At 43.3% G+C, this 22,299-nt stretch overlaps 2 protein-coding genes across 8 annotated transcripts; both read right to left on the bottom strand.

The window, feature by feature from the left end:
- Window positions 1-2,907: 2,907 nt before the first annotated feature.
- nsun3 (NOP2/Sun RNA methyltransferase 3) lies at window positions 2,908-8,091 on the bottom strand. 5 transcript variants are annotated; one of them, XM_056412723.1, is made up of 6 exons: window positions 6,992-8,091; window positions 6,202-6,305; window positions 5,584-6,110; window positions 5,190-5,344; window positions 4,513-4,631; window positions 2,908-3,744 (listed from the first exon to the last, which is right to left on the bottom strand). In XM_056412723.1, exons 1-6 carry the CDS (start codon window positions 7,154-7,156, stop codon window positions 3,429-3,431), a joined length of 1,386 nt encoding a protein of 461 aa, XP_056268698.1. In that variant the 5' UTR covers window positions 7,157-8,091; the 3' UTR covers window positions 2,908-3,428. The 5 variants fall into 5 exon arrangements, with proteins under 5 accessions (XP_056268698.1, XP_056268699.1, XP_056268700.1 ...); XM_056412724.1 differs by having other exon boundaries at window positions 7,554-8,091; XM_056412725.1 differs by having other exon boundaries at window positions 7,572-8,091.
- Window positions 8,092-8,180: 89 nt separating this feature from the next.
- LOC130192632 (ATP synthase F(0) complex subunit C3, mitochondrial-like) lies at window positions 8,181-11,182 on the bottom strand. Of its 3 annotated transcripts, none has more exons than XM_056412729.1 (5): window positions 11,107-11,182; window positions 10,738-10,830; window positions 9,857-9,928; window positions 8,880-9,079; window positions 8,181-8,546 (listed from the first exon to the last, which is right to left on the bottom strand). In XM_056412729.1, the coding sequence occupies exons 2-5, from the start codon at window positions 10,774-10,776 to the stop codon at window positions 8,432-8,434; spliced, it is 426 nt and encodes a 141-aa protein (XP_056268704.1). In that variant the 5' UTR covers window positions 10,777-10,830; window positions 11,107-11,182; the 3' UTR covers window positions 8,181-8,431. The 3 variants fall into 3 exon arrangements, with proteins under 3 accessions (XP_056268704.1, XP_056268706.1, XP_056268705.1); XM_056412731.1 differs by having other exon boundaries at window positions 10,738-10,827; window positions 11,107-11,124; XM_056412730.1 differs by lacking the exon at window positions 11,107-11,182 and adding an exon at window positions 11,078-11,095.
- Window positions 11,183-22,299: the final 11,117 nt, after the last annotated feature.

Raw genomic sequence — 22,299 nt, 5'->3', positions numbered from 1 at the left:
TGAGCCAGTGCATTTCCAGGCTGAGTGGCGCTTTAAAGCCTCCACATGATGCTAAATGACTTCCATATATAGATGCCTAAACACCGGTGCTCCTAATGTGTTGTCATCACGGTGGAAACCAGTAAAATAGGAATGTCACATGCAACACAGAACGAGCTGAGCGTTTCAACATTGAATGAAAAGCCGTTTGGGATCACCAAGGCTAAAGCCACTTTAGCCTGCTTAGCTCACCTGTCCTCTTGCATTCAGGGCTCTACATCTCTTTCTCTATATATTGTTGCACAAATCCGACCTCCTCCCTTTATTGTCAATGACGAGGGTTATAATGATTACATCTGGCGGTGCCACAAATTAATTCCTGCCTCTGTGGCAAAAAGCTGTTCTCCACCTGATTATGCAAAGCAGGCCGACATGCTCCATCTTTGAAGTGGAGGGGAAGCTGCTGAGAGTTTCTCCCCTGGAGGAAACACTCCACTATGGGGGAACATCAACCAACCGGGGTTCACGCAAAGGTCAGCGACATGGTTAACCTCAATGAAGGCCCACTTCAACTCCACAGCTCGCTACTTTAAAGCCACATTGAAGTCCTGGTGGCATAATGATGCACTCGCATCCCAGACCGAAGCTACATTTTCAAAGACAAGGAGAGGAGCGAAAGTAAGTAAGTAATTTATTTTCCATAAGTACATACATAACGTGTACATACTGACAGACATTAACAACAGAAAAAATGTACGAATGGAGGACCGTCCAAAGACCGAGGTCTGTAGGCTCCTCTGAGATGAGGAGTTGGACGGCCCCTCCCCTAACCCTTTAGCCCCGCCCCTCCCAACTACTACAGGCACACAGACAGTACACACACATATGGATGAAAACATAAAATGTCGTACAAGCAACAACAACAAAAAACCAGAACAGGAAAAAGAAAAGAAAACCAAAAGAAATAGTAAAAATAATAATAAAAGACAAATGTGAACTACTGATAACTTAGAAAAAAATAAATAATAATATCACGAACATCAAATTATGGATATACATTTTATTTTAAATATTTTCCCTCTATTGTACTGTGCCGCCAGGCTGTATATGAATATTAAAAACTTTCAAAATGAAGTGAGATGGCGTTTAAGGCGAGAACCAAATGCCTTGGTGGTGGATGCCGATTTGACCTCGTCCGGAATTTGTCTCCAGAGCTTTGGACCTCTACAGGTGAAGCTTTTAAATACAATGTCGACTGTATGTTTATTTATATGTATGCCACCACGCAGCCGCGTGTTGTGGTCGTAGACATTTGTGTTCCTTGTGAACATACGTAAGAGATTATGTGGCAGATTATTATTCATAAATCTGTACATAAAAATTCCTGTCTGACACAAATGTAGATCTGTAAATCTCAGAATGCCCAATCTCTTAAAAAGCGGCTCAGTGTGTTCATTATTCTTCACGTTGCAGATGATCCGCACAGCCCTTTTTTGTAAAATCTCGATACATTTGACCTGAGTTTTAGCTGCGGATCCCCAGAGCATATTACAATACAAGAGGTGCGGATGGACAAGGCTGTGGTACAACAAACGCAGATTTTCTGTTGAGAGTATATTTTTTGCGGAGCGCAGGGCAAATGTGCCGCTTCGTATACGCTTCCGACAACTGTCAATATGTTGATGCCAGTGCAAATTGTTGTCAATATAGACACCAAGGAACTTGGTGCACTGGACTTTTTCGACATTAGCCTCGTCAATCTCAAGCCTAAAATCTTGATCTGGGAGATTATTTGATTTATTTATTATCATATAATTAGTTTTCTGTGGATTTAGAGATAACTTATTCGCTTTGAACCAATCCGATACGATTTTTAGCTCTTCATTTGCAGTTTGATATAAGTTATTGTGGTCCTTCGATGAAATATATAGTTGTGTCGTCAGCAAAGAGGATGCTTTTAACACGTTGTAAGACTTTTGGAAGGTCATTTGTGTACAATATAAATAGCAGGGGTCCTAATACAGAACCCTGTTGTACTCCACAAGTTATATCATATGATTTTGATTTGAACCCCTTGTATTTCACATATTGTTTTCGACCACGAAGATAACTTTCAAACCACTCGAGTGCCGTACCTCTAACACCAATCGAAATAGCCATATAAGCGCACCCACAAAGATGTTGTGTCTCCAGCCATGCAGCGTAGTCAGTTGAAACAGGCGCAAGACACCTCTTTCCTATCTCGGCAATCACATCCGAGACGGCGTACCAGAGCCTTATATATCGGGGAGGAGGAAATAAGGGCTTTCACCTCGCACAACTGCCTTTGCAACAGAGTGCTTTTATCCGTCTGTTATGCTGGACAGGGATACAATATATGAATTATTGTGTGTCGTAGTCGGCACCAGTTTTCAAAAAACCCTTCTGCTTCTCGTCTGTGCAATCACAACCTGATGAACAGCTGCAGCACCGCGATGAAAGAGTCTAGTTTTCACTCCAGCCCAACATGAGCAGTCACGTGATGAGCCACTGTGGGATGGAATCACACTGAGGGGAGGTATGACGACAGGTGGACGATCGTTGCTCCTGAGACCTGAAGCATGGCTTAATACAGAGGGAGGACAATGCAGGAGGTAATAACAGGAAGAAGCGGTGTTAATTGTATCATTACGGCTCTTCCTGGTTATTAAACTAATCTTGCCGACAGGAAACTTTAAGCCTCCTGTCGAGTCTGTAATATCCATGTGTTGACATTTGCAATAGTGCAATGACACTTGGAAGTCTAAAAACAAACATGAGCCAATAAACATCAGTCATAAATTTGCAAAAAGGAACCTTTTTTTTTAGGACACAATTCAAGAAGCAATGAAAATGGAATGGATGCAACTTGATTTAGTGACTTAAAGCTTGGAGGAAGGAGATTCTCAATGTGAGTTTATGTGCTTTTAATGTTCTCGCTCCTTCTCTGACTAGAACATTATATTCACACCATAAGCCCTCACTCCTAATAGAATGCACTGTGAATTATTTTTTTATATATAACAATTTCACATTCGGCTTACCGTATGATCAATGTTATTACACAACGTGGACACCGTTATTAATGGGAAGCACTTAAAAAAACATGGTTGGTCGATATCATCTAATTGTACGTCTGCAGTGTCAGAAGTTACAATCAATCATAATAATAATAAATAAAAAGAGGTTGTACTGCAAAAGCTATAAGAAAACTATTCAATCTGCAATTACTGATTGTTTGGGCCATTTGGGGGTACTCGAAAAAGCTGTGAACACAAGATCTCTATATCAAATTAGGATGTTTGTCAGTGTGTGTGACTGAGTTACAAGCCAGTTCCAGGAGGTACTTCAAACCCGCAGGTAATACAAGCTCACACAAAAGGAAATGTGTGCGTGAGCCATTTCATTCCACATATCTTTGAGGATGCACACTATCTCCTCCTTCTAATCCGAGACAAAAACATGGGTCCCCAGGTCTTGCCCGGCTGAGGAACAACTAAAAGGCCGAGTCTGTGGTGATAAGAGCCATTCTGTGGCTGCACGGGCGGCTGGCCACGGGCAGGGTGAGCAGTCCGAAATGTAAAGTATGTTGATAAAGGGACGGCTATCTCCTCCCACAGGTCTTCGGGTTCGGCCTCAGGACACTCATTCAGCACCGCTTCAACCACCGCACAGTTCTCAAAGCTGGACAGAGTGCAGGTGGAGTAGACCACGACGCCTCCTGGACGCACGGCTGACAGCGCAGACCTGTAAAACAGACAAGTACTGCACTTCATGAAAAGGGACTTCAGGAGAGACCTCCACCTCTTTTACACAGCGAAGTCTCCTCACACGACTTGGGGGCTTCAGTGGGAGCTGTGCCACGGCTGATAAATGACCTCGAGTGACGTCACTCGAGGTCAGCTTCGGTTGGGTGAGAAGACTACAAGTTTGAACATTGAAAGAAATCGGGTGATGTGAAGTTAGAAAGAAGGGAAGTCATCAGACCTCTGAAGCCTGCTCCGGATCTCTGGGTGAGGCGAGCGGCTCGAGGCTACATTCATCGCAAATGGTTTTCCACGTCTAAATCTCTGACTACACTGTCGAGTTGCATTGTGGTTAATGTAGGCATTGGGTTTTGAAAGGCAAGAAGAAGGAAGAAGGAGTAAGAAGAACGAACGGAAACAAAAAAAAAGATGATATCTTCAGTTCTGTACTGTAATTAGATTGTGTACAACTTGTAACCCTCAATATACTGTATATGTTATGTTTCTCTAACTTTTTGACTAATACATTTGCAATTTCACATGCCTCCAGGGAACTCGGAGTGGTTTTCCGTTGCTTGGATATCACTCTGTGTGCAACTGTACAGTGCAGGGAAATGATACACAACTGCTCATCTGAACCAAACCATTGTTGTGTTTCAGTCCACCCTCGGACACTCACGGGTTATATCACACATTCTGAGTAAGAACGTGGAGGAAGATGAAAAGGTACCACAAGCAAACACTCTTCTCTGTTGGGGATTGGACTTACCTAAGCAGTTGAGCCTGGAGCGCCGGCAGCTTGGCTCTTTCCTTCAGTCTCTGTTCCCCCTGCTGGCTGCCACAATACAACCAGCTCCGGTCGTTCGAACATGGAGCGTCGACTAAAACCTGCATCAGAGACAGACATGGGAGCAAGAGTCGGAGAGCTCAAGAGAGACAGGAAGGATCCAAGAAGAAGAGCGATATAGTCCATGATGGTAACAGCCGACCAAAAGACAAATGCTGGAGGTCTGTAAAAAAATAACTACGAGTTATATTTCCACCAAACTCTGAAACTTTGTGCCTCAGCTGAAAATCTTCCAAAACACCTGTCCTCTATGTCACAATACAGCTTGAAGGGGCACAGTCTGTTTGTACGACTCTAATGCCTGTCAGCCTTTGTTCACACTGTGTCTTACTAACCTTTTCATTCTGTGCTTTCCTTATTTTCAATAATTAAGTCTATTTTTAGTCACTTTGAGCTCTTTCAAACCTCCCGACCATTTGTCGGCCTCCTAACTTTAGTAAACTGATTTCTTCTCATCTGCTGGGCTTCATGGCTTCTGTTCAAAGGCTTGCTCTTCTCATTAATTTCCAAAGCACAGCTTCGAAAAAAACTCCTTTTGTTGAACACTGGAGCAAAATACAGCCACAGGCTGACATAAACATGACGTCACCGGCCCCCACCTTGTCATACGTTCCTGCTTCACTTTTCCCAAAAGAGCGTCCATCCTGTGCGGACACAACCACTCTGCTGGTGAGCGACGGAGACAAGAAGGACTCCAGGGTTTTGGCCAGCCAGTCCCGTCTGTGAGGGTCTGGTTCATTACAGCAGAGAAGTGCTGCAACACAAGCATGGCAGCATTATTTGTCACCAGCAATCAATGCAAAAATAATATTATATACTTGCAATTACCAAAACCTCCTGGAAAGAAATGATTTGGTCTGCAGTAGGCATCCCTTTAGAAACAGTCATGTATGTACCATTTTAATCTCAAGTACAGCCAGCCATTAATATGTGTATGAGAATTTAAAAAATGAAATCAAAGTTGGCAAAGTCCTTTAAAAGTGCTTGTTGTACCTGGGGTGGCACATTGCATTATGGCTACGGCTTTGCCCCCGGGGGCAGAACAAAGATCCAAAACCTTCTCCCCATCTCTGACTTTCAAAGCCAGCACTGGAAGCAGGGAGGCAGCATTCAGGAGGTAGTACTGCTTCAGCTGGCCAGGCCGGTGAGCCTGAGAGGGGAACCGCAGTGGACGTGGATGGATGTAACACTGTAGTGTAGGACGGCACGAGCTGAGCGACGGCTCTGGTTGAAGGTCTTGACCGAGCGCATGAGAGGTGCTGTCCGGTTGGAGACGGGAGTCATCAGGCGGGCACTTGGAGATGTAGTCGGAGTCACGAGGCAACAGAGAGTCTTTTCCTGCTTGGTATTTTGAAAGGGACACTGTTGAGGGGCCGTTACCAAGCAACTTGGAGACACCTGTTCCTAGCAGCAATGTGGAAAAGCCCTGTGATTGGAGGACCTGTGCGACGCCTGTCACAGCGCTGAAGCGGTTGAGCATGACCCCGTACTGCCAAGAGTTAGGGTCCAGGAGCACTGCTCTGCAGGAGAAAAGAAACCCTGATGAAGGATAAGTACAAACCATTTCTGTGTGTATGCTGCAATTCAGAAAAAATTAATTAAAAAATGAACCTTGCAGATGCCCACAGGTCTCCAAGCTCCTGACTGTACTGCTGGTCAAAGCAGGACAGAACTGACTGACAGGAAGATCTTACTTTTCTGCACCTTTTTGTTACCTGTAACAGACAGTAGTGACAATGTTATATAGATGAATCCAAGAGGAGCACGACATGAGGCAGCATCCTCAAAGTGAACTCTGACAGCAGTCACTTTCAATTGGATAATTTCTGATTCAAAGCGGGCAAAGCCATAACTGTGTAAAATTCGCTTGGACCTAAATAACAAGAGGACACATCAAATGGCCGAATAAAAAGAAAGTATCTCCTGTTTGAATAATCAATCTTCATATTCTAATTTCCCATTTGACTGATAGTACTGTTACAAAACCACTGGAGGAGCAACAGGTGGACATGCTCCTGTCTTTTGTCTTGTACTCTGAGGACCCCTGGTGGCAATACAGTGTACATTCTGTTTGTCACGACTCCAGGTATATAACATGTGTAAATGTAAATGTAGTGTACATGGCGAATTGTACACGAGGGTTCCGTAATCTATATACGATATAAACACCAAAACGGTCAATACTGTGAATAACTTAGCGAGCTGAATAGTATCTAAATATGTTTATCAGTTCAGCGAATACATGTTGAGTGAAATTCCCTGAACAGCATAACTAAAACCACAATACGAGTTCCCTCATCGAGGCAATGAGTTCATTATTAACTAGTGAGGTTATTGAAACCAGACGGAAGTCAGCTGATAGTTTGGAGCATCTTCAAACAACCCCCTGGTGTCTGTTCACCTGGTTCTCGAGTGCTCCTGCTCGCTGTAAAACCCCCTCCGGACCCGTGTGACGGTGAACCGCCCACGACCCCCACGGAGGGGATGGCGGTCGCTTCTGAGGGATGACACTCCTCCACGCACTGGACGACTGACGCATTGAGATCAGATATGTAGACATTATCATAACTGCCTAACTGACATGGCCGAATATGTCGCTTTCCTAATACACCCATGCATAAACCTCGGGTACACATGGGTACGTCTCTCTAAGCCGTCCTCCCTCAACACTGACAGTCCTTCTGTAGTTCCACCTGTCAACGAGCACCATTTTCGTTTAGCTAGGTCGTGCTGGTTGGTGTTTAACAACTATTCTTTGTTAATGCCTCTTTAAATCACTGAATTCATGAGGTGTTTACTAGAAATTAGCAATTTCTCTAATTTGCAACCTTAGATATTTCTTCACCAGTTATTCAGTAACTTTAGAATATGTGTGTGGTCCCAGAGTCCAAAATGTAACTTTTCACCCATGGAGGCAATTTGTATTTGAACTTTCATTTTTCCAGTTTGAGTGTTTGCCTCACCATAAAAAACATGCATACTTTGCCTGGATTGCATTGCCGTTCTGATAAACATGACATTGTGTCTGAAGGTGTGCTTGGTCAGGTGGGTCAGTCGTTCTCCCGCTCGTGTCAGATGCTGTTCGGAAAGGTTGCAGGAAGCTGCGAGAACAACTCATACTGTAAACACTGACGTTGTTCTGGCTAAGGCCACATTTAGGAGGATCAAGCCAGACAACATGTGGTTCTCTATTGGAACAGGCGCCAGCTTCAAACACACTGGGGTTCATAATGTTGCCAAGGAGCTAGATCCAAGCACCTGTGACCCCACATTTTTTGGCACACTTACAGGATGATGCAGTCTCAGCATTTGCTGGAAGAAGGACAACTTCAGACAAGCCTTGGAAGGCCTTCAACGAGCTCATGAAGATGAAAGGGTATCGCAAGTATGCTGTCCAAGTCACTGTTGGACACGTTGTGCTGCTCATGTACATACAGACACGGTGGAGATGAATTAAGCTAGAAAACTCTTCATTTAGAAATCCAGATCTCTGGAGAATACGACAGCTGCCCCCTGACTGCGAATTTTAATCAAAGTGAAAAAATATATAAACAACCCCTCTATTTACTGAAGTACAAAAGCAGACATGATGAATTTAACATTTTACTTCTGTAATTAGATGCATGTTTAACAAAAACATTTGATTAAATATACAATGGCAAAACTATGTTGAAATTGTTTGAGTCTGCCAGTTTCTTACATCAGTGGGTTCACAATCTTTTGTCTTAAGAAACAGCAACGAACACGATAAGCTGACAAAATCGTACTATTCAAGGGCATCTCAAACAGCTAATTCTTATTAACATTGTGATGCATCCTTTGCAGCAAATGCCAAACTGGTTTACATGGCAAACAGAATAAGGAATGCAACCATCAGACAGAAAAGACCCATAGCTTCGGAGAGAGCAAAGCCCAAGATGGCGTAAGAGAACAGCTGCTGCTTCAGAGAGGGATTCCTGTCGAGAGAGAGAGAGAGAGAGAGAGAGAGCTGAGATCAATTTAAGGCACAAAGTGTTAAAAATACATCTGCCATGTCATTTCAGTGAGCAGACAATGCCAGTGTGTTGCAAGGCTCCCCATGAAGGAGGTACACAATAATGCTATCAACGATCATTGACGATGTTGACTTTACTTTGACCCTCAATTTTAATTAAATGAATGTTTACACTATGTAAACAATTTGGAATAAAGTACACCTTGTATAGTTTCATAAATATTACTAGAAAATAAACAACAATCTAATGTCAGTCAGTGAAGATGTCGCAAGACAACAGCCATGTTTAATTTACCTGGCATAACCGATAATAAGGCTACCGAACACAGTTCCAATTCCAGCTCCAGATCCAGCCACTCCCACTGTGGCAGCTCCTGCTCCAATGAACTTTGCAGCAGTGTCGATATCACGGGTCACAGCACTAGTCTGGAAACCCCGCACTGCCACCTGCAGCTGGGAGGCTGCAATGCTCTGTGGTGCCAGGAGTGAAGCAGACTGAAACGCACACAGATAAAGTGAGTAGGGCAGCACGTATTTTTATTTCTGCAATATTTGAAAGCTTACGGATATTTTCTAGGCTTCTCTTTGAAGAAAATAACTCCAGGGGTGTGCAAGTTTTGCTGCTCAATGTCAGTAACTTTTGTCATTAGCTGCTGGAGTCCTTTAAAAACTCACATGAACCAAAGTGCAGCTTAAATAAAAGATAAAGGAAATATTGCAGCATTGGTATTGCATTTGTTAAAATGGTAGCAACCTATGTTAGCCCCAACAGACAGCAGGCCAAAGTTGACTTTTGATGCAAATGTCAGTATTGCATTTGCTGACAACAAAATACAATGTTTTTCTTCAATAGGAAACGGGACATGCTACATATAGCTTCTGATATAATCACCTCACCAGTCTGTTGTCATAGTTGTTAAAAACATGCTTGCGTACAATTTACATTAAACAATTTAATAATATGCAGCCTTGCATCCTCAGTGCTGTAATAGCGATGGGTAAAAAAAAGAAAAGAAGAAAGATATTAAATCACAATTTTTAAATTCATTTAAATGAAGTTTCTCAAATACATACTATTGTACTGTTAAATTAACCTGCACTAAAAGGCTTGTTTTTATTTGTATTTGTTTAGTCACTGTATGCATGTGAGAAACAAGTTAATGGAAATAGCAAAGGAGACTGATAAAGTTGTGATAGCTTTGTAGTGCCCTTCCTTCTTGAACACTTTAAGTCAATAAATCAGTTATAATTCCAGCACAAACCGCTGCCTACCTCGGCTTTCCTGGCATCGGAAACTACTGCTGCTGAGAGTGGTCTGTACAGTACCCGAGATCCAGCACGGACCTGTATGAAGAAAAGACATTTAGTGGGCAGTCGTGCACTGATAAGATGCTCAATCAGATTGTCATGTCAACATCTGTCTGTATAGCTTCAAACTAGTTGAGAATACGTCTACTCTGCGTATGACATGCTGATACATTGACAGTACATTCAGCCTGTAGTAAATATGGTCAGAATGCAAGAAGTGTTCATTCACTCAGTTACAGTTAGCAAAACAACATTATAAACACAACCCATCATTAATTGATAATGTTCTGTATGTAAAATTAGAAAAGTAACATCTCTTAAATAAAAGAAATAAGCACAATATGTCAATCTAAATTATAGTGAAGTCAGAGTAAAAAGTACCTTTAAAAATTAAATACTAAAGCTAAGTACAGTATGTGCATAAGTGCAATGACGTTACTTGAGAATAAGCATTAACACCATTTATTGTGGTAAACGTGTAACTCCAACAGTGACCTATTACAGTCCGTTTTCAACTAGAACTGCTTCTCAATTAACCAAATTACATCTATCGATGATTGACATGAGCTCCAGAAGGAGTAAGGCTGCCCCGTGAGGCTGAGCTTCGCCTGGGTCGTGTTCAAAACAAGGACGTCCTTGCGGGTGTGAACGCTGACTGTGAGCTGACTTTAGCAGAGGGTCAAAGACGGGGCCCTGCAGCTCGAGGCTAACGTTAAGCAAGCTGAAGGTGTAGTGAGCCCTGAATGCACCATGACTGGCAGCTTCTTGCTCACAGGCACGATCAAACACACGGGCAGAATAAAAAGAGCCCGTTTACCTCCATTCGTTTAAGCAGAGTGACTCACCAGAGAGGGCGTGGAGACGAACTTAGCGCAGGCATACATGACGACGGGACGTAGTGGTCAGGTCAACGAAGGAGCTGGCGAGGATTCAGTCTGCTGTCGACAGAAAGAGACACGTTTAGGAGACGCAGCAACTAGGAACTAGTGTGCTGGGTGAGAAAGTGCAAAGTTACGTTGTAGCTAAACACACACACACACACACGTCAAAATTAGCTGCAAACCGAACAATGTCGCTAAAACAAAGGCTGGCTTTGAAATCAGAAGAACTGATCAGTGCTGCGGTTGGTAGAGCTACGGAAATATAGAGCTAAACGCGAGCGATGCGTTTAAATGTTTAACTCACACAGCTCGTGACAGGAGGTTAGCTCTTACCGGTTTGTAGTAGAGGTCGAGGACACGAGAAACAAGCGCATGCGCACAGTCACGTTAAAGGGTTGTCTTCCGGTTTCCTGATCTCATACAGTGGCCGTAAGAACACACACGATCAGTGCAGATGCTGCATCGTCATAGTAGAGCATGTTTAAATGCCTTTTCAATTAGGTAAACCAGGACTGCCCACATACATCGTTTACTGGCTGCAAAGAGATGCATTTTCCACCAGCAGATTAACAACAACAGCTGCTTGTTATTTACTACCCTAGATACCATTTGAACACATTATTATAATACCATACAGTATGGTATGTAGACCCTCATATACCCTCACATAATATAATTAAATCCATTATACCACAACGAGAAAGTATAGCTTCCCAAATGTTCAGTCAGTATACACGTTTGGTAAAGTCCCAACAAATAGTGTGTCAGCTTTACGAAGGTAATGTACTCTATGCTGTTCTATTGGTAATGCAGCAAGGGTCAGTAAGAATATTTAATTACATATCAATATATGACGTACTTCTTCCATCAGAGAACAATGTTGATTTTTCATGTTTACCAGACATGCATTTGTTTGTTTCCCTCTATTTTTTGATAGTAGACATTTACAGATGTCTTTCAGACAATTGACATTGCATGTGCAGATTTTTAGATGATGCTCATTTTAGGTATACACATAAAACAACAAAAAAGAGTGTTGTGGGGTGAGGGCAACACGTGGACCCAAAAGCAGCAATACAGGTCATCATCAGAGCTTTTGAAAATGGAGTGGAGAAGAAGACAACTAATAGGATCGACTGTTTACACTTTCTCGATCGATACACCAGGGGGAAGCCAAGAGACCTAGTGTGCAGTTGTCAACATTTACCTTCAGAACAAGGATACCAAAGAGCCAACAGTCTTCGAGCAGAACACTTTGGAAACGAGTACACAATTGCATTTGCCTATATGGAAAAAAATGATCAACTGGACACCTGTTAAAAGTGAAGATCTCAAAGCATTAAAGTCATTCTCTCTCTTTCTTCGAGGATGCTCGAATCTAACAGAGCAAATGATGCATATGAAGGAACTGGACTTATCATCCATTATGAGGAGCATCATCTTGAAACTCCCTTACAAATTAAGGGAAATGTGGAGAAATGTTGCTTGTGATCTGCAGGACCGAAGTGGCCGGAGAGCACTGTTTACTGATCTTGTTGTATTCATTGAGAAGCAGGTCAGAATTGCCTCAGATCCACTTTTTGGAAACATTCAGGACTCACAATCCACCAACTTGAAAGCCTCTAACATTGGTCATTTAGTACAAAGGAAAAAGGGAAGCAGCTTTGCTACCAATGTTACTGCAGTAAAAGGAGGAGTCATTACTCCATGTACAGAAAACAAGACCAAGTCTTTCTCTACTCACAACTGTCTGTTTTGTTTACAAAGTTGTCACACGATTGATAAATGCCCACAGTTTAAAATGAAAGGACATCGTGATAAGATACATTTTATCAAGGAACAGGGTATTTGTTTTGGTTGGTTGTGGCCATATTGGGGCTGGTGATGAAGATAATTCCATCTTTTCTATTGTTGCAGTCAAATTCAAGAGCCAGAGGAGCAACAACATGGTGCAGACATATGCCTTTTTGGACCCAGGAAGTTCAGGCACATTCTGTACAGACAACTTGGCAAGAACATTGAACTTGAGTTGTATAAGAACAAGTGTTCTATTGAGAACAATGGGTCAAAAGAAGATTGTAAATGCACATAGTGTGTCAGGTCTTGAAGTGTCTGGCATTGGTGCAAATGATTTCATTGAGTTACCTGATGTTTTAACTCAAAAGACCTGTTTCTACACTGAATGTCCCGCGACAGGAGGATCTTGATCAATGGTCCTATCTCAAGGCTGTTAAGCTCCATGGCATTGATGCAGATGTTGAGCTACTAATTGGAACTGATGCTTCAAAAGTGATGGAGCCTTGGGAGCTGATAAACAGCCAGGATGAAGGACATTATGCAGTGAGAACCAGAGTTGGTTGGGTCATTAATGGTCCACTGGATGGAAGAAGCAGTACGAGTAAGAGTGGCTGCCTTGCTATAACAGCCAACCGAATCTCTGCAAGAAATGCTGGTCAAACAGTATAACCATGTTCATCTATCTATCTATCTATCTATCTATCTATCTATTGCCAAGTATGTTTTCACATACAAGGAATGTGTCATGGCAGGTGGTGCAACATTGAACAATAACATTAAACATTCAACAATCAACACAGTGCAATAATTGTAACATATTGCATTTACAGTAGAATATAAAATAAAGTGCATGACAAATAACAGTACTTTAAACAGTGTAATGTAATTGTAAGTTTAAAGGGAGCCTCAACAAAGGGATAGAGCTCCAGCGAAGTCTCCACCAGCTGCAGGGAAACATTTAAACAGGATTCCTCATGACATGAAATATTACATGATGTGTTAAACAAAAATGTGGTGATGATTAATGTTTTTTGTGTCAGAACAGTTAAAACAGATTTGACCGGAAACACTAAAGTAAGGGGGGAGAAACGAACACGACAGGAGGGTTAAATGTTAGAGAAATAATGTATTGGATATTATTTGGTAAAAGGAGCAGATGTTTGTTGAATAAGTCACATTTCAACAGTCAAAACAAACCAACTCATTGTCGCAATCAGATGGCCTCTAACACACCTGGTGCGATGACGTCACACTGGTGCACGATTCTATTTCAGAATTAAGAATTAGAATTTAGAACAAGCCGCTCAGGCGCCATTTCAGAAATGTCAAGGTAAAATCCGTCATATTTGATACTCTCTAAATGAAATAACAGTGTTTTCAATCCGCTACACTAATTGTTAACACATACCGCAGATATCCAGCGACTTTTAAGACATTCTTATATTTTATTTTATTAGTTATATTACTATTTCATATGTATCAGTGTTGTTTCAATTCAGTGCAGCTCTAATGAGTTGTCAATATGACATGATCTGCAATACTTATTTTAACTGCCATATATATTATTTATGTCATTTATAATAAAATTATATTTTGCTGTTTTCGTCGCGCATATTTCTGTCCAAACTGTTTTTGTGTAATGTGAACGCCAACCTTTGTTAAATGTATTTGTACAGCTCGACGGTGGATTGTGAAGGTGGATTGAAACGGTGGTTGACTGAAGTGCGCGTGAATCCAATAAATCTATCAGTAACCCAAGAACGACGGTGGTGTGTATTTCCTGGAGGGAGTGATAGTCGAACTCGGTCCGTAATGTTATTTCGTTTTTTCGTTTCATTCCAAATACGGAATACGGAAAGGTCCGTGGTCGGTCCGTGTACGTTTTGTTAGTTTGTTTTTTTATTTCATTCCAAATACGGAATACGGAAATCACGTGGTTTTTTCGTTTTCCGTCTGAAACCAAAAACGGAAAAACGGAATACCACCTCGGTCCGTGTACGTTTTGTTAGTTTGTTTTTTTATTTCATTCCAAATACGGAATACGGAAATCACGTGGTTTTTTCGTTTTCCGTCTGAAACCAAAAACGGAAAAACGGAATACCACCTCCGTATTTCGTTTCTGCCGTCTGAAACCAAAAACGACAGAACGGAAGTGCTTAAAATGAAAGTCAAAATAAAAGCCAGTGATACATATTCGTATTAACGTTAGAAGAATATTAATGAATCAATATAAAGAATACATAATTAAACGGGGATATTTTAACGATGCAAACACATAGCAGGGTAACGTTAGAAGAATGTTTATTAGTCAATATAAATAATAAATAATTAAACCTGGATATTTTAGCGACAGTGGTGACTACAGGAAGTTTAATATTCATTCATTTTCTTTTTTGGCTCTCTTCGAAGGCGGTCGCATTTTCTCTCCCTCTCCTCCCCATGACCTTCCCTTCCCTGCTTGGCTTCTCTCGTCATGTCTTGTCTTGTTTTATACTTGAGAGACTCTCTCCTCATCGCTCTTCGAACTAAAAACCATGGACCGATCAACTGATCATCTGATCAACTGGTCTCTCAACGCAATTGACACCGTCTTCTCGACGAGAAGCTTGGGTTGGGGAACCTGCCCGTCCTGCCGGGACGTTGCAGCTGGTTACACGATGGACGTGTCGTGTGCCTAGCAGCCTTTCCGTGGAGGACGTAGATGACATCTACCTATTCGGAACTATGATTACAGGATTTCTGCTGTTTGGATTTGGCGTTGCCCTGGTTTATCGGAAAATTAAGGAAACGGTGACAGCCGTTAAAAGCCCCTAAGGCTGCCCGACGAAATTGGATCGATTTGAAATGGGAGGAAAGTGGTGGAATAGTAGGTGCGCAAATTGGATGTAGCTGCTGGAAGACCAAACAATCCCAATCTTATCTGCTTTGCTCCCTCAACCAGAACGGGCCTTGGCCAAGGCCGTTACTGGAACAACAACTCCTGAAGATCGCTGAAGTGAGAACCTCTCATTCCCTTCCCCCTATCCACAGACACCTGTGGTTGTTTTCTCCCAGGACCTTTCAAGGCTATCTCCATGGCAACGACCATCTTGCGGACTGAGAACTCTGTCTGTTGTGGCCTGGGGGAGGACGACATACCAGAACACGCACACACGAACTTTCAATAATACTGATTGCATTCACTACCCCCCTCCCCCCATCCCACGCCTTCGCCTGCTTTTTACCCCCAGTGTGACCGGACGGGGCTGTGGCTGGCGCTGCTGTGTTGGCGCCGGACTGGCTGGCTGCTTGTCGGTGCTGGTTACCTTCTGCCCCCAATGGATGGGCTTAGATCACCCAGTTGTTGGATTACCTCCCCTCCCCCCTTCCTACTCGTTGCAAGTCATGTCTAAAATGTATGTGCTTATGTGCTAGGTGTTTTTTTCCTGCTCCCACACTGTACCCCTCTCGGGGCATAGTCGGGGGGTTGGTGTTTTTTCTCGCCTTCTTCCCTCATGTTATGCTGTAATCTTTCATCCACCCTTTCTTGTAATTTCGATGCTTTTGTACCTGTACTCTGGCAAACGACAAATAAATATATCTATCTATCTATCTATCTATATCACAGCAAGAATCAACTTGTCACTTAATCGTTGCATTGTTTAATGCAACACAGTTCCTAATATAGATTAATCAAAGTAATGTGTCTGTGTAGTGTTGTTGCTGTTATCACATTTATATTTCCACCTCATTCTGCTGCTTCTTGGGCCAACACTGCAGAGCCTGTGTGAGGATACGCAGAGTAAAGGGTTCACCTTTATACCACTAGATGGTAGTATACCTGTATGTAATACTAGGTTCTTGATACATATGTATTTAATGCCGTTTATTTCCTCTGATATTTAATGTTCATGGTTAACTTCCAGCATAGTTGTATAAATCATGTATTTACTTGTTTTATTTGTTTCATTTTGGAACTAAACATTCCTACATGGATGAGTGAGGATATGATGATTACCAGGCAATACATATTGCCAATTGAAAAATATAGAGACAGTTGATTTATTCTTATTAAGCAGCCTTCAGTTAGCACCCAGTCACAATACCACCTGTGCTTCACCTGTAACCTTCATTACTACTGTCATCATCATCATGTGACCTGTTCTGTTGTGACTCTGCTGTCAGTGTCTTACCACATCACATCATCATAATGTAGTACTTTGGTCTCCAGAAGGATGGAGCTCTGTGTGTGTGAACACTGTTTTGAAGAGTTGACTACATGAGTTATTGAATCAGACTGAAACATGGAGAGCACAGCTACTCTCACATTTCTAAGATGACAAGTTAATGCAACGATTAAGTGACAAGTTTATTCTTGCTGTGTCCATGAATATTTAACTTCCTGTAGTCACCACTGTCGCTAACATATCCAGGTTTATTTATTTATTATTTATATTGATTAATTAATATTCTTCTAACGTTACCCTGCTATGTGTTTGCATCATATCCATCCATCCATTCTCATCTGCTTATTCCGGGGTCGGGTCGCGGGGGCAGCAGACCCAGCAGGTTGACCCAGACCTCCCTCTCGCCCACAACATTTTCCAGCTCATTCTGGGGGATCGAGGCGTTCCCAGGCCAGCCGGGAGATGTAATCCGTCCAGCGTGTCCTGGGTCTTCCCCGGGGTCTCCTCCCAGTTGGACGTGCCTGGAAAACCTCTAACGGGAGGCGTCCAGGAGGCATCCGAATCAGATGCCCGACCCACCTCAGCTGACTCCTTTCGATGCGGAGGAGTAGCGGCTCGACTCCAAGCTCCCTCCTGATGTCCGAGCTCCTTACCCTATCTCTAAGGCTGAGCCCGGCCACCCTACGGAGGAAACTCATTTCGGCCGCTTGTATTCGCGACCTCGTTCTTTCGGTCACTACCCAAAGTTTGTGACCATAGGTGAGGATTGGAACGTAGACCGACCAGTAAATTGAGAGCTTCGCCTTTCGGCTCAGCTCTCTCTTCACCAAGATGGACCGGTACAGCGCCTGTTTTACTGCTGCAGCTGCACCGATCCGCCTGTCGATCTCCCGCTCCAATACCCTCACTCGTGAACAAGACCCCGAGATACTTGAACTCCTTCGCTTGGGGCAGGCACTCTGTTCCCACCTGGAGGGAGCAATCCACAAGTTTCCGGCAAAGCACCATGGCCTCACTCACCTGTCGGCCGCTTCCACAATAGAGCCTTTGAACATGGTGTTGGAGTTGGACAACATCACACCACCTGGACAGGACTCACTGGAAGAAAGAGCGGTAGACTTCTACGTTACATCTATTAGCGTTTTATTCAGAAATCAGGATACAGGTGGACAATCATTTGTGGACCCTTCTCCAGAGCTCTGACCGATGGCCTCGGCGCTGGAGAAAAAGACTCCGTCTCAGTGTGAGCGGCCATTTTAAATAGCCGAAAGGAACAGCTCTGATTCGTCAGGAGATAAGGGGGCGGTGTCTTCTCATTGGCTCTTGTTGCCAGCTCCCGCCTCTGCCGTCCCTTCATTGGATGTTCTCGTCTGCCAATGAGTGCACATGTATTGAAAAGGTGGGGGAAGACAGGAAGGCGCCTTGTTTGAGCAGGGATGGGTCTGGGTCTTCTCCGAAGGCTGTCTATTTCAAAAGGGGAGGGGGGGGCCTCTTCCCATGTGTGTGTGTGTGGGTCAGAGGAAGGACATGTGTGTGTGTGTGTCAGGTCCGAGGTCAGTGGCTGGCCTTGAGTGTCTAAAAGGAGAATAATGGCCGCATCTGGACCCTCAGTTGTCTATGAGAGTATAGAGAGCTCTTTGTCTAGTGATCACCTCCGATGAGTGCTGGTGCACAAGGGGGGTTTACATCAACATTCCTTAGGTGACACTGCTATCTTTCTTTAGATCTGTCAGACACCAGATTGCCCTGCCGAGGTATTCAACTCTCATTCAGTGTTTTCCATCTTACACATAATCTATATGCAAACAATACTAAGCTATGCTAAACTAGAATATATATTCTTAACAAATCCCTCTTTTCACATCCGCTGGATGTGAACCCTTCCTCTGGGAATATTTATTTCCCTCTTTATGCCAGATCTTGTCATGGCCTGGGCTCCCTAAGTGGCTATGTGTCCTGGTCTCCTCGTCCTATCTTAGCTCTGTCATTTGACGTGAATGAGTCTCCTGAAATATAATCTTTCGTTGCCTAGATTAAGGTCCCATAAGACCTGTAAGATACCTATTTCTCGGGGAGAGAGTCTCTCTCTGTTAGGGATGGGAATAGGGGCGTGGTTTCTGTCATGTGGCACTCCGATCCACACTCTTAGATCTTCCATCCTAGGGAAGTCAGTAGGTCTGTGTGCGTTAAATCTGTATTATGCAGGTGTCGAAGGAAAGAGGTGAAATTGAGAGTGGTCAGGCAGGGGGGGGGGTCTTGCATCCTAGCGGCTGGTGAGTAGCAGGTTGGCATCCTGATAACCAGTTGACGATCCGGTCCCCGCTGCAACTCATCTGCTTCTACCTGGTCTGGTCTCCTCTGTATCGTCCTTCTGGTCCTCTGCTCCGCTGCTCCTCTGCTCCGCTGCAGCGTCAGCGTCTCCTCCGGCTGTCGATGGGGTCTTTATCTGGCTGTCTTGAACTGGATTTCGTTTGGATTGTCCTGGTCAGGCTTGTTGTTGTTCTTCCACTGGTGTCGCATGGGCCCTGGATTCGACATGACTCTCATGGGCAGCATCGTGGGTGGTAGAGCGTGCTCTTCATTGGCTCCTCAGTCTCTGCTTCCTCAGCCTTCCGGCGTTGAGATATCTGTTGATGAGACCCCGCTATCTCTAATCCCCAGAGTCTTAGACTCAAAATCAGCCAATCCTCACTCAAAGGTGAGTCCAGGCTTTAACACCTAGTGATTAGTTCAAAGTTCCGCTAGAACAATGGAGGGGTCAAATGTCACTAACCCACGGTCAAAACGTCACTTCCGGTCAAGTCACTAACCAAGTATTTTCAAAATAAGAGTCTCGTCTTTGTTATTGTCCGCATTAAAATCATTTTCATCATAAACGTCCTGTCTTTGTTATTCTAAGTCACTTCACGTAGAATGAGAAAACACAACACAACAGCCACTAGGCCGGCTCTATACAGAATGTGACACTTGACTATGAAAAATTGCATTTTAATTTCTATATTTAATAAGTATCTAATACTTTCTAGGCTTGAATTCGCAATCTTTAACTGAGTCGGAGGAACAGCTTCTCACCCCGTGTGGGAGGAATCATCTATTAAATGGCCATCCGTCGTCCAACAGAGTCTCAATTACTTATCCAATCCAATCTAACTTTATTTATCTTTACTGGTTATGATAAACGTAATTGATCCTATCTGGGGCCCTTGACTAGGGCATAGAAATATTCAAATCCTACTAGGATCTGATAGCAGGCAGGTATTCGTCCAGCACCCTCCTCTCTCGTGCTCGAACCCTAAAACAGCTTATGGGGAAAAACAAAACATTTGCACATCGAGGTGCCATTAAATGACAGGAGACGGTGAGCAGTGAGAGTCGATGTTGTCTGCACACATCTTCCTGTGTTGTAGTCTTAACTCTCGCTCCTGCGCTTAGGCAGAAATGTGTGGAAGTGACCTCACATCTGTTAGTCAGAATTACCCTGATGAGGCAACTATTCAGCGGCTGGTTGTGATTCTTCGGCCGGCTGATCTGCAAATGTACAATGTGTTATACGGTGCTCCTCTCTTGGTGAAGCCTCTCACCTGGAGGGCGCTGTGAAGTCCTATGACTTCAAAACACCCTGTCCACCTGGGCTCAGTCCACTTCCCATGTGAACCTCGAGTCTTACCCAGTCACCTGGTTCCACTGATGACTCATCAGCTGGCTCCTATTGGGCTTCAGCAACCTATTTGGAGAAAAACTTAGATCTGGTCAGTTATTATTTTTTCCCCAGAATTTTCTCTGAAATATGTCAAGTCTAGGACTGTCTCCTAACTCTTTGTAGACCCCGCATGGGTCTTCATGTCAATAACTCATGGGAGAGAAATGTTCTCCCTCCCCTGAGGATAATTTAGCCATCATTGTCTCAATTGCTTCAATTGTTGATTAGCTCTCGCGACTATCACCTGTGATTGGGCAATAGACTGCTCCGTGTGAATGTGCTCTCTAGAAATATTTCTCAACTTCTTGTAGGTGTTGGTTTGACTTCCGGTCAAGTCGCTTAACCAAGTATTTTCACAATAAGTCTTCTTTTCTTGCGATTTCTCTCTCTTTTCTGTCTAATTCTTCTCTCATTTGTCTCTCTGTGTCTCCTTCTTGTCTCCTTTCTGTCTCCTTTCTTTCCAACCTTTCTTTTCCTTCATGTAATTCAACTGGCTTCAATCTATAATATTAACATAGTCACTCTCAGGCAACATACATTAATAACCATATTCTCCCTAATCTTTTCTATTTTGTCTTTTTTTGGCAGGTTCTTCTCTAAACCTCAAATGAATAATCTTACGATAGTGGCAAGGGTCAGTCCCATGACCATTAGAACAGTTTGTCTGACTTCCAGCTGTTCCTATAGTGGTTTGCGGGGGGGCCTTCTAGCAGGGCTATCAGGATCCCCGATACACCTACGGAACGACCTCTGTGGCATCAACATTTTTCGATCTGATTGTGTTTCTGTCAATGTCCCTGTTGGACAGGTGGCTGGGGCACAATGTGTCAGGTGGTGTCAAGGTGCCTCTGCCTTACCCTTGACCTGGACCATGTGTGAAGTAACCTCCTTCACTTCGTACAGACCAGTCCCCCTAGGCTCAGTCCACTTCCTCTTGTGAACCCTGACCCTGACCCAGTCACCTACTTTTACTTTGGTTGGCTCTGCTGCCTCCTGATCGATCGTCTGGGCTCGAACAACCTGGTTTGAGAGCTTTTGGTGAGAGAGAAATTAGAGCTTTTATGTATTCTGACATTTCAATTTTACAGACATCCAGAGGTGGCATATAACCTCCATCTCTGGGTGGCTCTGGCATACTTCTTCCTGTTAACAACTCACTTGTTGACGTCTTCCCCCCTGGTACTGCTCTCATGGTCATCAGTACCTAGTGGAAGCGCCGCACATTTTCCTTTTAATCATTTGATTGGCTCTCTCGACCAATCCTTGAGACTGAGGGTGATATATAGACCCAAACTTGTAGGTTATGCCCAGTGCATATCAACTTTCCCCAGCAGTTTGTTGTTAAAATGTGTTCCGTTGTCGGACCTGATGCGTCTTGTAACTCTGTACCTTGAGTGTGTGCCTGTGTGCACTATATGGGTGTGATCAAACACTTGCAAGTTATGTGTACAGGAGTGGCGGCTCTTCTTCGAATCAGTCGACGTTGAACCCCATCTACTATCACCACAACTATGGAAGGAACACAAATAAGATTACATCTTTTCATTTATCAAGCATATTTATGATTTCAAAAAATTATTTTTTATGATTCTCTGGGGTCACTGATTCTAAACCTGCTGCTATCTGATCTATTAGTCTGTACTTGTCTGGCCCTCCTCTTAATAGTCTGTCCTCAACATAGATTGTTGTGTGCTTCTATCCCTCTTTTGAAATAGGATGGAATTCCTAAATCCGTCCTTTTCAATAATAATAATCTTAATAAACAGTCAACTTCTAGAAGAAAAGAGAAATAAAATAAAAATGCTTGCGTCTGTCAATCAATGCAGGAGAACCATGTCTTGTCTGAACTCACAGCGTCATCAT

Source organism: Pseudoliparis swirei, chromosome 4 (genome assembly GCF_029220125.1).
Source record: "Pseudoliparis swirei isolate HS2019 ecotype Mariana Trench chromosome 4, NWPU_hadal_v1, whole genome shotgun sequence".
Taxonomy (NCBI): Eukaryota; Metazoa; Chordata; class Actinopteri; order Perciformes; family Liparidae; genus Pseudoliparis; species Pseudoliparis swirei.
Note: the sequence above shows the minus strand (reverse complement) of the source record. Positions and strands in the feature narration are given on the sequence as shown.